This window comes from Clupea harengus, chromosome 18 (genome assembly GCF_900700415.2).
Source record: "Clupea harengus chromosome 18, Ch_v2.0.2, whole genome shotgun sequence".
Taxonomy (NCBI): Eukaryota; Metazoa; Chordata; class Actinopteri; order Clupeiformes; family Clupeidae; genus Clupea; species Clupea harengus.
This window is the reverse complement of record NC_045169.1, coordinates 23,067,174-23,084,623: the sequence shown is the minus strand read 5'-3', so window position 1 is coordinate 23,084,623 and position 17,450 is coordinate 23,067,174. Positions and strand designations below refer to the sequence as shown.

The 17,450-nt window shown below is 45.0% G+C and overlaps 2 protein-coding genes across 3 annotated transcripts in view; one reads left to right on the top strand and one right to left on the bottom strand.

Annotated features, from left to right (window-relative positions):
- trmt44 (tRNA methyltransferase 44 homolog) overlaps positions 1–13,550 on the bottom strand; it is an 18,711-nt gene extending 5,161 nt beyond the window's left edge. Inside the window, exons 1-9 of one of the 2 annotated variants that reach the window (XM_012832655.3) lie at positions 13,112–13,550; positions 12,914–13,031; positions 12,358–12,577; positions 11,624–11,692; positions 10,968–11,075; positions 10,475–10,546; positions 8,099–8,205; positions 6,566–6,749; positions 5,142–5,520 (exon numbers count right to left, since the gene is read on the bottom strand). In XM_012832655.3, the coding sequence (XP_012688109.2) occupies positions 5,142–5,520; positions 6,566–6,749; positions 8,099–8,205; positions 10,475–10,546; positions 10,968–11,075; positions 11,624–11,692; positions 12,358–12,577; positions 12,914–13,031; positions 13,112–13,463 (1,609 nt within the window). In that variant the 5' untranslated portion in view covers positions 13,464–13,550. The remainder of the gene's footprint in view (positions 1–5,141; positions 5,521–6,565; positions 6,750–8,098; positions 8,206–10,474; positions 10,547–10,967; positions 11,076–11,623; positions 11,693–12,357; positions 12,578–12,913; positions 13,032–13,111) is intronic. The other variant, XM_031584529.2, reaches the window with a different exon arrangement.
- A 207-nt stretch (positions 13,551–13,757) lies between these two features.
- rpl34 (ribosomal protein L34) lies at positions 13,758–16,821 on the top strand. The gene is made up of 5 exons (XM_012832662.3): positions 13,758–13,819; positions 14,374–14,446; positions 15,050–15,149; positions 15,803–15,906; positions 16,697–16,821. Exons 2-5 carry the CDS (start codon positions 14,382–14,384, stop codon positions 16,779–16,781), a joined length of 354 nt encoding a protein of 117 aa, XP_012688116.1. The 5' UTR covers positions 13,758–13,819; positions 14,374–14,381; the 3' UTR covers positions 16,782–16,821.
- Positions 16,822–17,450: the final 629 nt, after the last annotated feature.

Here is a 17,450-nt window from a genome sequence, read left to right as displayed (position 1 = left end):
TGGCAGCGCGCCTGTCTTTCATTGGCTGCCGTGCTGGAGAGAAAAGGAGGTTACGCAGCAGTTGGCTAAAAGCTCACAGACGACGGGCAAGAATGGGTGACGCCAGACGTCCACTGCTAATACAATATCAATAGGCCATTTAGAGCTGGCCTTTACAGACAAACACCGCAAATGGGGATTTATGACCCAAGAGAGGAGAGGAGAGGAGACAGAAAGAAAGAAAGAAACAGTGAGACAAAGAGAAAGAAAGATAAAAAAGAGAAAGCGTGAGGCCCATCTGGACACTGCAGGTTTAGTGTCTCAATGACTCTCCTCTGTTTCCCTATTACGGATCATGGAGCACATCTGGCTCTGATCTGGCTCTGATTCTGGCTCTGATCTGGCCCTGATCTGGCTCTGTTCTGGCCCTGTTCTGGCTCTGATCTGGCTCTGATCTGGCTTTGATCTGGCTCTGATCTGGCCCTGACCTGGCTCTGATCTGGCCCTGATCTCTGATCTGGCTCTGATCTGGCTCTGATCTGGCCCTGACCTGGCTCTGATCTGGCCCTGGTCTGGCCCCCGTTTTTCTCACCCATCTGAGCATCACTCAGTTGAGTGTCGAGTCACACTGGGTGGGCTGTATTCGTAGAAGACTACTTGCTGCCTCATACCTCCAGCATACTAAAGTATTTAGGAGTTTTTAACTGGAGGCAAGATGCCGCTAATGCTAGCTGACAGGTGTCTCCAGCATAGCATGCAACAGCTTGACAGACTGCTACACGAGATCACTCTTAGACATTTAGCTATCAGCAGTAATTACAAGCACACCCCTGCGCTAACAGGATGGGGCAACCCTAATGAATGAACGAGCTAATCAGAGATGGCTAATGGTAATCTAATAAGAGTTCGGTCTTCATTTCAACATGTTTTGTCAGTCCGGACACTGACCTAGATACAACGACCCCATCTAGAAAGTGAGTGAGACTCTATTTAGCAGAAACGTGAACAAGACTTCCTTTTGAAAAATGGTGCTGGTTTGCACATATTACTTTAATAGTTTAATACTTGAAGACCCAACTCTTCAGAGAGCACCTCCTTTCCTAACTTGCACTTCCTCTCCCTTCCTCTACCTCTCCTTATCTTTCCTCTAATGCTATTTCCTCTAACTAGTACTTAACTCGCACTTACAGTAGGTACATTCCTACACTTTTTATTCCTTATGTAAAGTAGTATTTATTGTTACACTAGGTCTCTATTGCTCGTAGCAATTGTTGTTCTCTCCTTTGTACGTCGCAATGGATAAAAGTGTCTGCTAAATGACTAAATGTAGTTGCAACATTAGTTATGTGAATCATCCTGTAACCAAATGGTCTTGTGACAAAACCACCTAACGACCAAATATCCATCGTCCACACTCCTCCCCCCCCCCCCCCCCCCCCCCCCCCCCCCCCCCCCCCCCCCCCCCACAAGACTTTCTGAAAACCAGGTGTTCAGAGGTAGGTGATTTCAGAAGTAGATATTTACATTAAATCCACTGGCGCCTGCAACCTTTGAATATTATGAAGGCATCACGTTTGTTCTTCCGGCCAAAAGGCTAATTGTTTCAGTTCACACCTTATATCCTCCAAAGTGTGTGGCTAATCTTTTATTTGGTTGTTTAAGTGTGTTTATTCTGTAGCCCTATAACTAGGGGTGGGAATCTCTTGGCACCTCACGATTCGATTCGATTCCGATTCAGAAGTCAACGATTCGATTCTAAACCGATTATCGATTCTAAACCGATTATCGATTATCAATTCTAAACCGATTATCGATGCATCTCGATTTTTAAAACATTTGAGTTTGCTACTCAGAGTCTCAAATCACTTCCTACTTTGAGTTTGATAATTAAAGAAAATCAACAGATGAATTACCTTCTCTATTTTTTTTATTAGAGAAAAGGTTTTTCCTTGTCACAATTATGACTTTCTATGAACAATGCAATAATCGATGCAGCTTGCATTTCAACACAAAATGAATGAAAAAAAATAAAAAATAAAAAAAATGTTATTAATAAATCGATTATGAACTTTTCTGAATCGAGACAGAATCGTTCTAGAGAGAATCGAGAGAAATCGAAAAATCGATTTTTTTCCCCACCCCTACCTATAACTAGCTACAGTGTTCTGTCCATTAGTGCTGTGTGCTGTAGAATTCTGTACGGCATCGTGTCGCTGGAGACATCGCTGTGCGGACCATGTGTGTGTCGATGTGTGTGTGTGTGTCTACTTCACATCTTCACAGCTTCACGTCAAGCTCCTTTCTTTCCCCATCACTACATATCCAACTAACTAACAACTAACTGGGGCGACAGTGGTACAGGAGGTTGAGAAGTCGTTTAGCAATCAGAAGGTTGCTAGTTCGATTCCCTGTCGAAGCGTCCTTGAGCAAGACACTGAACCCCTAATTGCTCCTGATGTGCAGTGTGCCATCAGTGTAAATGTAAAATGTGTATACATCCTTGTAAGTCGCTTTGGATAAAAGCGTCTGCTAAATGACTAAATGTAAATGTAACTCGGGTTGAATCAAGGACTATATATAGCGTGGGCGTTTCCACCCAGAGTTCACCATGAAAATATGTCATTTAAAAAACACTTCCTGAAATGCATGGAACAGGAAGTCAATGCAAACATGGCACGTGTGCATAAATCATGCAGTGAATGCATAACTCCCTCTGCCATCTTTCTCCCGCTCCCCTGTAGGGAGACGAAAAGACGTCAGTGTTCCTTTGCTCCAGAGAAATGACGCTCTCTCTCTCTCTCCGACTCTCTCTCTCTTTTTCTCTAAGTGCATGTTCCAGACACTGGCTTTTAAAATGTTTGTGTGTATATGTGTGTGTGTGTGTGTGTGTGTGTGTGTGTGTGTGTGTGTGTGTGTGTGTGTGTGTATGTGTCTGTTTAAGTGTTTGTATGAGTGTATGTGTTAGCATGTAGTTCCAGCTTCACTTAAGAAGTTTCTAGTGCATTACACATTTGTGTGATTTTCAGTACATGATTCACATGTGTGCCTGCTAGTGTATGGTATAGTATATGGGTGTGAGTCTCTGCAGGTGTGTGTGTGTGTGTGTGTGTGTGTGTGTGTGTGCTGAGATCTATGTTCAGTGCTCAGGCTGTGTCTGGCAGGGGATGAAACAGACTAAGGGTTCAAAGCAGGGTCAGCTGGGGCCATCACGGGTCGCTGCTCACACACACACACACACACACACACACACACACACACACACACACACACACACACACACACACACACACACACACACACACACACACACACTTCCGGGTCAGGCTAATGGCAAAGGCCCGGGGTACACAAAAACATACAGGTGGTCCATCACACAAACAGCTTAAACACCCTGTAGTGTCTTCTAGTGAAGTATTAGCCTGTGCTGAATAATGCACCGGCACACATCTGTTCTGCATGTTTTTTTTTCCCTCTGTGTTGTTTCCCCCGGCGTTACTAAAACACTCATCAATAATTGATCGCACGCGACAGACGCAGCCAGTCTGCCCAGTTCCAGATCTTCGCTGTCACACAGACCCCCCCTCGGCACACACACACACACATGTATATTTCATGAGCGCTCATTCAGACAGCTTTTTGGGGTTCATCACAGGTGCGTTTGGACACCAGCACCCATTGGAGCCCAGAGAGAAGATTGGGGTTCATCACAGGTGCGTTTGGAGCCCAGAGAGAAGATTGGGGTTCATCACAGGTGCGTTTGGAGCCCAGAGAGAAGATTGGGGTTCATCACAGGTGCGTTTGGAGCCCAGAGAGAAGATTGGGGTTCATCACAGGTGAGTTTGGAGCCCAGAGAGAAGAAGCCTGTGGACGGAGTGCGTCAGGCGTGGATGTGGCAGCCAGAACACGGGGCAAGAGTACTGGACCGCTTCATCTCTCCCTTAGCACTCCATATCCTCTCTTTCTCACTCTCTCTCTCTCTCTCTCTTTGTGTCTTTATCACTCCCTCTCCATCTACCTTTATTCTCTCTCTCTCTCTCAACTTAAAGGACTCTATGAACCCGTTCCCTGTTGGTCAAAAAGGGTTATGAGCAGTGAGTGTTAGGAGTCCCCCTCCTCTTTCTCTGTCTATAACTCTCTCTTTCCCCCTCCCTCCCTCTCTCGCTCTTTCCCTCTCTTTCCCCCTCTCTCGCTCTCTCCCTCTTTCCCTCTCTTTCCCCCTCTCTCCCTCCCTCTCTCCCTCCCTCTCTCCCTCCCTCTCTCCCCCCCCCTCTCTCTCTCTCTCTCTCTCTCTCTCTCTCTCTCTCTCTCTCTCTCTCTCTCCCCCTCTCTCCCTCTCTCTCTCTCTCTCTCCCCCCCTCTCTCCTCCCCTCTCTCCCCCCCCTCTCTCTTTCAGTGCTGACCTACAAACGGTAGGACAGGTGTGAGTGGATCAGATAGAGTGGCGGCCATGTTGTTTTCACCCATGCTCTCCTGCTGTGAGAAGAACTCAAGAGGACACACACCTGTGGAGAGGAGGCCCCTTTGATCTTTGTAACAAACACAAACACACACACACACACACACACTCTCACACATAATCTGTACTGTCTATAACACATACAGACATCCCATCCTGTGAAAACTCATTTCAGGAAGGAAGCACCAGCACCCCTGCATCCCCCGCAACGCTAAACTGAACTGATGGACAACGGAAACAAGGGAGAGAGGTCGACTGTAAAGCCCGCCTACAGAGGAATCCGATAGGTCTACCTCTCTGTCACTCTTGCTATGTCGGTCACTCGCTCTTTGTCTCTCTCTCTCTCTCTCTCTCTCTCTTGCCCTCAAAAAAATCAATTTCCGAGATACTGTATATAATTTCCAGGCGTCAGGGAACTGCTATCAATATGCGGAGGACTTACAGGAGAGGTGGGATGTCTGTACATAGACACATGCACACACACACAATTTGTCCTTTCACACAAAATCTGTACCTCCTTTGTTACACACACACACACACACACACACACACACACACACACACACACACACACACACACACACACACACACACACACACACACACACACACACACACACACACACAAACACACACACACGTTTTCACACATCACCTCCCTCCTTCTCTCCCACGGCCCTTTCTCTTTCTTACAAACTTTATTTACCTCCAGTCTTCCAGGTGTCTCTGTCACTCTTTTCCTCCTCCTTCTCTTCCTCCTCCTCCTTGTCCTTCTCTTCCTCCCTCTCTTCCGTCTGGCCCAGGAGTGTGTTGGCGACGTGGAGCACCACCCCGTCTACAAACTCCCGTGGCAATCCTCCACAGTTGCGCACCGCTTCAATCCTCTCGCGGGGCTGGAAGACCCCACTGCCCCAGGCGTCATGGCAACCGCCCTCCTCCTGTCCGCCAACGTCTCCATGGTGATGGTGCTCGCCCGGGGGGCCTGGGGGGGGGCACTGACGCAGTCTGAGGAGGTTCCGTCTGCGCTCCTCTGCTAAAGACTCCTCAGACGCTACGTAGCTCCTACTCTTTCCCACCAGACACACCTGACACACAAACACACACACACACACATGTATTAAAGCATTTAAGTTATCCATGTACCTGACATGCACACACACACACACACGCACACACACACACACACAGACACACAAACACGCATCAAACACACATACGTTATCCATGTACCTGACAAGCACACACACACACACACACGTATTAAACACGCGTAAGTTATCCATGTACCCGACATGCACACACACACACACACACACACACACCTGTTTTAACATACTTATATTATCCATGAAACTGGGACACATTTGGATTAGCACATGAACTATCACACCTGAGACACACACACTTGTATTAACACACCTCATCTCCACACCTGGGAAACCCGCAGGTGTATCAACACACCTGTCTGCATCCCTGAGTGTAATCAAGTGGACCTTGGCACACACTGGCTGCAGCCGAAGCTGGCAGCGATGCAGCGGACTGAAGGCCAAGCTAGCTCTCACAGCACCATCACCTCCAGCCTGCCTCCCCACAGTGAGTCTCCCTCCCAGTGTCATCATCCCAAACACACTTTCATCTCACACTGCCCCCAAATCCCTTAATCCCCCACGACTGCAGGCGGACGCATCTGGAGAAGGTTACAGGTGGAGGGTGACGAGCTCATTTTCCATATTCAATTCCATATTCACTCAAGGCCCACACAAATTGCAATTCTTGAGGTATCTGTGAGCTCTCAATATGATGAAGTCTTAGGCCCTGAAGGTTAATCATGGTAACAATTACAAAACCTGGGTTAGATTAATCATACAGAGACCATAAACTACAGACCATATGGTAGCGACAATCTATAATGTCTTATCAAAAAAAGAATGAATAAGGTCATATGATCAGTCAAAGCAACATTTACACAACCTAAAATCACTGAAACCACAGTTAGACCAAACATTACAGTCCACATGTTAATAACTATCTATGACGTCTGTCAAAGAAATTAAAAAAAAATGAAAAGAAAAAAATTAATGTTTTTATTTTGTGTAAACATTTTTGGTCTAGATGGGCCACCGTACGTACCCGTTTGGTGGAGGGTATCCTGAGACAGTCCTCGTCGGTGTTGTAGCCACACTGAGCGCTGACCTCCGCGATGAACTCGATGTACTCTCTGTACTGCGACTTCTTACACTGTCGCCTCTGGTACTTCCCAAAGAAGTCGAAGAAGCAACACGGAAGCACAAAATATCGACAGGAGAAGGACGATCTGAAACACACACCAAACACAACCCTCAGGAAACACACACACACACACACACACACACACACACACACACACACCAAACACAGACCTCAGGAAAACACACACTCACCAAACACAACCCTCAGGGAATCACACACACCAAACACAGCCCTCAGGGAAACACACACCAAACACAACCCTCAGGGAAACACACACACACACACACACACCAAACACAACCCTCAGGGAATCTCAACTGGAGCATTTAGTTGTTGATAACTCATTATTATAATTATCAATCCACATGGAACAAAACAAGGCCGAAGCATTTCCTTACTGACGTAAACTATACAGTTTCTGTTTTAGAAACTATGCTTAGTGAGGTGAGGATTAGTTCCAATGTATAAATGGATATATTTTGAGCAATCTTCCGACTCAACAACACAGACAAGCAATAACAGAGAAAAGGTGTCTGGAGACAAATGAAGATGAAGTTGCGTCTCATATCAAACTACCCACAAGGCATCTAGAATCACACACACAAACACTCACTCACTCACTACTCACTCTCTCTTTCTCGCACAAACAGAGTTATCCACAAGAACAGTCACACACACATCCAGTCTCATTCACACCACACACAAACACATACAAACTCTCTCATACACACACACACATCCACTCCCTGTCACACCACACACAAACACATACAAACTCTCTCTTACACACTCATTTTCCGGGCCTTGGCCTAATACCCCCCCCTGGTGTCTTTCTAAGGAAATGAAGGGTATATTACATTTACATTTACATTTAGTCATTTAGCAGACGCTTTTATCCAAAGCGACTTACATATGTGCGACTTACAATGTATACACATTTTACATTTTACATTTACACTGATGGCACACTGCACATCAGGAGCAATTAGGGGTTCAGTGTCTTGCTCAAGGACACTTCGACAGGGAATCGAACTAGCAACCTTCTGATTACTAAACGACTTCTCTACCACTGTACCACTGTCGCCCATATATATATATATATATTGTCCAAACACTTCCCCAATATTTAAAACACACACACACTGATTTACCTGTCTGCAGTCCAGGCCGTGAACTAATAGCCACAGTCACCCATGACACACAGACAGACAGACACATTGAGATGCTTGATTGGCTATGATGAGGTGAATATAAAACCATGAACTTACACACACCTCCCACGTGTCCCACACAACCACACACACACACACACACACAGTCTTGTCTGACTGTGATGAGGGGGATACAGGGCATGAACTTACACACAACCTCCCATGTTTCAACCACACACACACACACACAGACACACACACACACACACACACTCTGACTTGCCTGGCTGCGATGAGGGGGATCCAGGGTGTGAGCTCATCAGAGTGGTTTCCAATCAGCCAGTCAGCGTGGGGGAACAGGCAGCCTTCGCCCGGCGAGATCGCCGCTTCCTAAAATAGCCAAGCACCACACACACACACACACACACACACACACACACACACACACACACACACACACACACACACAGCCAACCAGGGGGGTACATTTCATTAAGGCTGACCGCAGTGGGCGTAATGACTTTCTGAATCATTCATTCGCAGGCCTGATAGAAGAATGCAGACAGCATTGTTGATCCCTCCTCACACCTCCGCGAAATTGCGGTCTGACGGGGCTTCAGTGTCGCCAGGAACCTTAATCAATCTCCATTACAAATAATACCGTATTAGAATGCTCCGAGATGGAACTGAGAAATAAATCCCCGACCAGCTGGAGAACTCATTTCAACTCCAATATTTCGTTTAGACGTTTGGGTGCCTTCTTAGCCATGCTAGCACAGGCCCGTGTCCACAATCAAAATAATATCATGCTGTGGGGATACTGCTCACATGCAGGAACTGGGAGATGAACGAATGGAAATCAATTCGATGCAATATCACCAGAAACCCTGTTGCAGTCTGTCGTAAAACTACGGCTTGGGAGAGGGATTACAGGCCCAGGACTAAAGTGTCCAAGACCGCCGTCCCATTAACCCGAGATAATCTATAGCAATTCTACCAAAGATTATGGGGGGAAAAATACACTGCAGAACAATAAGCAAAGCTGGTACTGTCTCACAAAGACTTGGCGTTGCGGAGTTGTCTACTAAGTATTTATGTACGGGGGTTGAATACTTATGTACTTAATGTACTTGTTTTTAATGTACTTGTTTTTCATTTTGGTAGAGAAATAAGGTATTCACCCTTTCGAAAAATATACTACACTATAAGTGATCACAATGAAAACACTGATTGGGAAAATACGTCCAAGTATCTTTCGTGTGAAACGGAACACTTTCACCGGGGTTAAATACTTCTGCAAGTACTTTCGGCACCGTATACATCTATCTATCTGTCTGCCTATCTGTCTATAAGCACATGTTCTATAGAGAGGCACTGTGGCCATCCTGTAGGTCGGAACCGGTTCTATAAGCACATGTTCTATGGAGAGGCACTTTGGCAATGCTGTACTGTAGGTCTGAACCGGTTCTATAAGCACATGTTCTATGGAGAGGCACTTTGGCAATGCTGTACTGTAGGTCTGAATCGGTTCTATAAGCACATGTTCTATGGAGAGGCACTTTGGCAATGCTGTACTGTAGGTCTGAATCGGTTCTATAAGCACGTGTTCTATGGAGAGGCACTTTGGCAATGCTGTACTGTAGGTCTGAATCGGTTCTATAAGCACGTGTTCTATGGAGAGGCACTTTGGCAATGCTGTACTGTAGGTCTGAATCGGTTCTACAAGCACGTGTTCTATGGAGAGGCACGGGGGCAATGCTGTAGGTCTGAATCCGGTCTTTAAGCACAGACTTCCCAGCAGGACTGCAACCCCAAAGCACCTCCCTTCCTGGAGCAACATCATAAAATATAGATGGTGTTACGATGGGCTGCCATGTCAGGGGGCTGTTTTAAGAGGGGGAAGACCAATTACACAGACAGAAAGAGGAAGAGGGAGCGAGAAAGAGGGAGAAAGAGAGGTTGTGTGTGTGTGTGTGTGTGTGTGTGTGTGTGTGTGTGTGTGTGCGTGCGTGAGAGAGAGAGAAAGAGGTAGAGAGAGAGAGGATGTGTGTGTGTGTGTGTGTGTGTGTGTGTGCGTGCGTGAGAGAGAGAGAAAGAGGTAGAGAGAGAGAGGGTGTGTGTGTGCGAGCGAGCGAGTGAGTGAGTGAGTGAGAGAGAGAGAGAGAGAGAGAGGGAGCAGGTAAGACAAAGAACATGAGATAAAGAAAAACAGACCACGAGATGGAAAGAGAGCAAGAGAGGTGAAGGTGAGACGGAGACGAGACAGAGGGAGAAAACTCCTCAGGACACAGAACAGGCTGTACCCAGGAACTGAAGCACTCAAGTGCAAACCTTCATAATGCATTCTCTGCCTGTTGCCAAGCCCTCAGAGTGGGCTTGTCAGAATAGCCCCGCATCAACCTTCAGTCTTGTAAGTAAGTTTATACATTTTAGATCCTTTTGAGTACCTCCTCAGTGCCAGACATCCAGCAGACACAAAAAAACCTAACATCTTTAAAGACACACAAGACTCTAAATGGTTTAGCATGCGAACAAGCCCAACACAAAGCAGGCCATTACCATGTATGGTATATTCCACCATGCATTGTTCCACCATAACGTTATGATAAGATTAGCACGTTTTTTTTCAATGCTTATGCAGGTTCATGTGGCAACTCACCTCTAGATGCGTGTCTGGGCCGTACATGTCCCAGATCTTGCGTTTGCGCACGTCAATGCCCTTTCCCGGATGCTGCAAAGTAACAATGGAACAGTGTAGCGGAACATAAGACTCGGAGAGCTGAACAGAACGGCTAAACTTCCGTGGCTTTGACAGTGGTCATGACTGCCACTCTTGTCTCACTATCAGCTGTATCTCTATCAACTATATCAGTATCACACTATCAACTTTCACTATCAAATGATCAGCATCACACATCACAATATGGTTCTGCTGCTCTCAGCAACTCTGCTTGGTTTAGATAACTGAGGAATCAATACATTGTGTGTGCAACCATCTTCATATTGATCGATCATCAACATGTGGCTCATTATTTTGCAGCCATATGACCTTGTTTGCTTGTTTTTTTTGTTTTTACACTTAGAGGTAAAGAGGGAGAAAGAGAGGGTGTGTGTGTGTGTGTGTGTGTGTGTGTGTGTGACGCGACACGTACCCCTTCGTTGATCAGAATGTGAACCAGGAGTCCATTGCCACAGCCAAGGTCCACAAAAGACTGTTTGGCTGTCAAACCCTTCTCAGCACGCTCCTCTTCCCACATGACCTGAGGAATCAATCGCCCAACCATTCATCATTCAACCAGGTCGGGTCTGCGAAACGCAGAGTGCCTTCAGCACACGAAAATAACCCCAGCCCATGATCAGCTGAAGGGTGACCTTCGACAGAGTGCACTGACACAAAAACGCAGTGAGTCGAGAGCTGAGACTAATTCATCATCTCTCCTCTTCCTCTCTCTCTCCCAACCCTCGCTCTCTCACCCATCTTCTCATTCCATAATTTTCCTACACCGCCCTTAAGCAGATGGCTCCCCTCTTCAAGGTTTCTCCCTGTGAAAAAGGATTTTTCTTTGCCGTTGTTGACGGTGTGCAGGCTCAGAGGGGGCCCAGGCCTTGGGTCCTGTGTGGTCCCTCGAGATAATTTCAATTGCTAATGGTGCTACATCAATAAATACATACATACATACATACATAACAACAGAGCTGAATTGAAAACTGAATTTTACTAGAGGACAGTGGCATGAAGACGGCCCTGGTCTGGCCCTGATGCGGCCCTGCTATCGCTGTGCCCAGGCAAGAGAATACACTTACGTACCAACAGATACGTGGCGATGGCCACATCTTCATAGACAAACTTCTCTGGATCTGTGACTTCAGGCCAAACCTGGAGGAGAGAAAGTTCAAATGAATTCAGTTAATCCCAGTCCCAGCTTCAGATAGAATACTCATTCTTTATATACAAAGACATTAGAGATGAAGGATTGTCCCACTAAAATGCCACCAGACCTGGGGAAAAATACAGTCATCTACAGACTATACGGACACTTTCTGGTTCATCATTTTCATTTCATTATTTATGGAATTCTTTATTTCTCTCTGATTCTTTTAACAGTTTCATAACGGCACAGCAGAGGAGGGGGAACAGCTCCATTTGCTCCAAAACCAGTTTCCTTCAATCCAGTATGCATGCAGTGCCAAGTTAAGAAGTAATGCTACCAGCACTATCCCATAAAGGCATCCAACTCCACCTTAACCATAACACTACCAGGACAATCCCATAAAGGCATCCAACTCCACCTTAACCATAATGCTACCAGGACAATCCCATAAACACATCCAACTCCACCTTAATCATAATGCTACCAGGACAATCCCATAAACACATCCAACTCCACCTTAACCATAATTCTACCAGCGCTATCCCATAAAGCAGCAGCTTCTAGAATGTGTCTGACCCTGTCCCTAATCTGGCACAGGCTGTGTCACTTCCTGCCTGGTGTGCTCTGCTGGGCTGCCGTCTAAACTCCGCATCCACCTCCATCCACTCACCTTGACCATGTCCTTGTACTTGTCCTTGAGCTGCTGGTAGCAGAGGCTGTACTTCTCCACGGAGATGAGGGAGAGGGTGCTCTTGAACTCGCTGCTGTGGGTCTCCGTGGCCCAGCGTGCCAGCTTAGGCAGGAGCTCGCGGCCCAGCCAGGGCAGTTTGGGGTAGGCCACACCGTCGCAAAGCCACTCCTCGGGGTGAAGAACGCGGAGCGACAGCATCCTGGTGGAGGAGAAGATGGTTTTGTGAGCAGTTGGCTCTGGACTAAGGAGTCTGTAGGTCTCGGTGGGGGTGGGATGTCATTGCACCGAGCTTCTCGTCATTTTGAAATATTTTTAAAGGTGATGTTTGGTTAAAAAAAATAGGCTGATTACAGCTGTCCTATTTTGAGTTTGGGGTCGCTGCTCGAATGTGTCCAAATGATTTTCCCAAAATGAAAAGGTTGAAGGTAACTCACTTGCTACTACCACACAGACATGTGTGTTAAAGATAAATAATGCTTTGCACAAATAGTTCACACGAATGAAAAGAAATAATTGCAACTGTATTTAAACTCACCACTCCTCATTTGTAACCCCGTGTAGCTGAATTTGGTATATGTTGCTTTTCCTGAGCAGATGGACGTCACCATTTTCCTGCTCAATAGGCAAAAATATCACACTTTGTCTTCCAATATCTGGAAGGGGAATAAATATATCAGATTGGCACAGAATTGGTATGCTGGCTAAAGCAAATGCTCACAGAATAGAGAATTACCTTTGACTATAATTTCTTTGTGTACGTTGGTCCCGTATGTGTTCACCTTAGGGATAATTGTCCTGACTGAGAGAGACCACTGTCTGTGTATCGGGTGGTCTGCATCATGGTTTGTACTACTGTCCAAAAGGGAGACAACTTCGCTGAGTTCATCAGTGCCACACTTAGTCAATTTGGATACGAAATCTTCCAGTTCTCTGATGTCTATGTCTCTGTCTTCAGTCTGTGTAGCGCCACAGAGTCGCTTATTCACAACATGGGGCTTCTTTATCCAAACGTCCACCGCAGACCAAAACCCATCTGGCAGAGCGTTGAATTCATCGCTGAACTTGATTTCAAACTGTTTTACCATGTTTTCAGCAATGTATGAGACAACACAACTTCAATGCTGCCATCATTCACAGAGAGAGTAAACCATGAAGTGAAAACTGCATTGCAACTTTCGCACTTCAAAATAAAAGTATTAATTGTTTACAAACACAACTTGTATATTTCACCTGATGAAGACCATTTATGGTGTCCTTATTTAATAACAAACATGCTTTGGTAATAATAGATATGAGCTTTTGTGAAGACGAAACAGGTTAAGAAATAGCCAGTGAGCAAGACTTTTATACAGAATACTGAAGGAATGCTTCCTGTGTTGTAGGGTCTTCAACTTTCAACTCTCGCGCTATGTCCTTCCTCTTCCGTTTGCGGCGATTGCAGGTATGGCGGACCCCTTTTTACGGAAAATTAAGTCTAAGTTATCCAAGATAATCAGCCTTTCCAAATAGCCACATTTGTTATTTTTGTTGTTATATTAATAGAATACAGTTCGCAGAATATGTAGGTGATGATATTTAACTAATGTTAATATTAGCAATGTATCATTTTTGCTTAGTACTTCATGCTGAGAGTTATGCGCCTTAGCTATACGAGAGGCCCTTCTGAGATAGATAACTGCATGCAGGGACTTCAAGTTAGACTTAAAACTGTGTTCGAACATATTAAAGCCTCACATTTACACACGATACAATATAGGGGAGACGTATATGTATTCTGCGGTTACCTGTTAAGTCTGGTGCTGTTAGCTGTAAGTTAGCGGGTTGTTCGTGTTTCTGAATGGTTAGCAGGCTGTTAGCCAGTATCACAATTGTTTAGGATGCCCGTTCTCACGTGGAAATGTTCAGTGTGTGAAGCATTAGATACGTACATATTTACAAGCACTAGTGAGTGTTCAAAGGTATTGATAAACTAACGTCTTTTTCTCCCCATCTCAGATACAAACATGGTGCAACGCCTGACTTACCGTCGTAGGTTGTCCTACAACACCGCTTCAAACAAGACCAGGCTGTAAGTACCTTCTTACAAACTACGCTATGCTTATTAGTTCATTTCAGATTCAATGTGTTGTGATTCCCCTTTCGCCTTGTAAATCCTGCCTGAATGTGATTGTATTGATTTGTGCCTTGTGGTATGGCGTGAAGTGGGCTCTACCACCCTGCCTTGGCTCTGTTGTATGTATTAAAATACCTCCTGGTGTGTGGATGAGACAGCAGATGTTTCATTCCTTGTTAGATTCAGAGGTGCATTGGCATGCATGTGTGCAGGTTCGTTTCTACCTGGTTGATTGATAGCCCAAGTTGGTTTTAGTGAGGTGATGGATAGTGGTGTGGTGATGGGTGCTCACCATGGTTACAGCTTACAACCACGCTGTCTTGTCTGGCTACACTGGGTTGATGAGTTCTTGTAGTGTGTCTGACAAATGTAGTGGTATGGCAGGACCTTGTCAGTCACATTCGGCTGGATTTCAAACTGTTGTCTGGTTTTATCCCTTTGCAAATATGAAAGACTAACCGGGCACGTTCTTGCATTAGGCTTGAATGTTGAACCCAACATACTGTTGTAACCAAACTTCCTGTTTTAAGGCTTAACCGAACTATGCATCCTTTACAGGTCCCGGACACCAGGAAACCGCATCGTTTACTTGTACACCAAGAAAACCGGCAAGGCTCCCAAGTCAGCATGTGGCATCTGCCCAGGAAGACTGCGTGGTGTAAGTACCAGAACATGAGTGATGTATCGTGTAGACTTGCTCAAAGACCTGATCCTGGGTCAGGCTTTAAATAAATAAAAGTTTTCATGAATCAACTGTTTATGAAATGCCTCTCTGCAATGTCGTCATGTGGAACTGGATGAGAATTATGTCGGTGGCAGTGAAACACAAGTGCATCTTACATTAGCTCTTCTGGTAACAGTAAAACAGTAATCTGGACCACGTTTGTGTAGCAAGAGATACAAGTCACATGGACGTCAGCGGCGTTACGCTGAACTGATTGTACTGGGGATGTCCATTCCGTAGAGGTGGTAGATACGCAACTTGCACTTCTACAGAAGTGGCTGTAGTACATCTTTAGTGGTGTTTGTATTTGCATGAGTTTTGTTTGCTGCATCTGTTAGTTGAAGCATCGGCTTACAAAAAATGTGCGTCTTGACAGTTTGCGTGTTTATAGGCAGTCACTGAAAACATTTGTTTTACATGTAGTCACAGCAGGGTTTTAATATTGATGAGGGAACATGATGCTTAAATAAGAGATGATGCCACAAGTTGATACTGCTCGTCGTCAATAGTTGTGCACCTTTGTCGTTAGTGATGGATGCCTCATCAGCCGGCTAATGTTTGGTTTGTCTGTGTTTTTTTTTTTTTAGGTCCGCGCTGTTAGACCTCAGGTCCTGATGAGGCTGTCCAAGACCAAGAAGCACGTCAACAGAGCATATGGAGGCTCCATGTGTGCCAAGTGTGTGCGCGACAGGTGAGATGCTCTACTTTTCATTCAAGTGACGTATCTTGCGTCTTTTACCTGCTCGTGGCGCCCGCTGCATTGAAAACTTCTGTCTCATCCTGCTTCTAACTCAGCTGACTGATTTCAGTTGAAAGTACGGTCTACCATTGTAATTAAACAGACGTTTTGCCGAATTGCTAATCACAGCCATTTAGCTTTGCGTTCAGTGTGTGCTTAAAAAAAACTTGGGTGTTTTTACAATCTTTAAGTCTGTGAATGGGAAACCTACTACTTAATCCAAGCCATAAACAATTCCAGCCAATCAACATGTCTGTCAGGGCCCAGTGCTTGTCCTCACATGAAGCTTTTGATGTCTCTATTGTAAACTTTGGCTGATGAAAATATTTATTGGTCTAGGGGTATAATTAGAGGTAGGTTGTTGCAAAAGTGGAGTATTGGTATTTTAGTAGAGCCTAATTATATTTTATTGTATATGTGTATATACACACACTATACATATTACACACATGTACAAAAATAACCTGTTACACCTGTTGAAATTCTTCACGTCTGTATTAGATGTTTGCCATCTTATTGCTTTTGCATTTCATTTCCCTGTTTAAAGATGCAGCTTGTAGCACACTTGTAAGCAACGCTTTAGTCTATACTGGAAGAGATTTGTATAAGAGACTCCTTGAGTTTAGTAATTACTGAACTGCACTTAACGCCACATTGGTAGATGGTTCCTCCTTGTATGTCTTCCACTGCCATCTTCTAAGGGATTGCCTGTTCTGACGCCCCTGTCTTTTCTCTTCTCCAGGATCAAGCGTGCCTTCCTCATCGAGGAGCAGAAGATCGTCGTCAAAGTGCTGAAGGCACAGGCACAGAGCCAGAAGTCAAAGTAAATGTCTGTTTGTACTGCCGCAATAAAATGTGGGAACCAGATCAATGTCTGCTGCTGTTTTTGTGACTGTGTGATTTTCTGACTGGTTAGATCTGATAAAAGATAAACAGTGTGGTCATACAACTGAATGATTTTCTTTTAAATTCATCAGTATGTGTTTTAGAAGCAAGTCGTCACTATTTTCAGGGCTTTGAATGTGTAACTATTTGAAGTCAACAAATTCTTTAAAAAAAATGTACAGACATTTGTCTTTGCGCTTAATGTGTTGTCAAGGGAGTAAATGAAAGATGAAAATGTTACTGAATCATTAGAAATTGACTTAAAGTTCAAGCAAACAAAATAATATCCCAAAACGGCTGTAGAAATAGCAACACAAGTTTTAATAGTTTAATGTCGGTAACATAACTTCTCAACACATCAGGAACACGAGTGCTCTGCCCTTCATGGGGAGGTTGGAGCTTGTGCTTGCCTCCATTGGCTTCCTCTGCTTATGTGCCATCTGCTCTCTTAGCTGGTTAGGCAATCTTTATTACACACCTAATGTAGCTTTGTAAGAGCATGGTGGATATGTTGATTAGGTGAGGAGCATGGAACAGTTTCTGCAGAGGTCCCCTCTAACACCACCGGGAGAAAGGTTTTTATATTTTTCACATACAAAATGGAAGATATC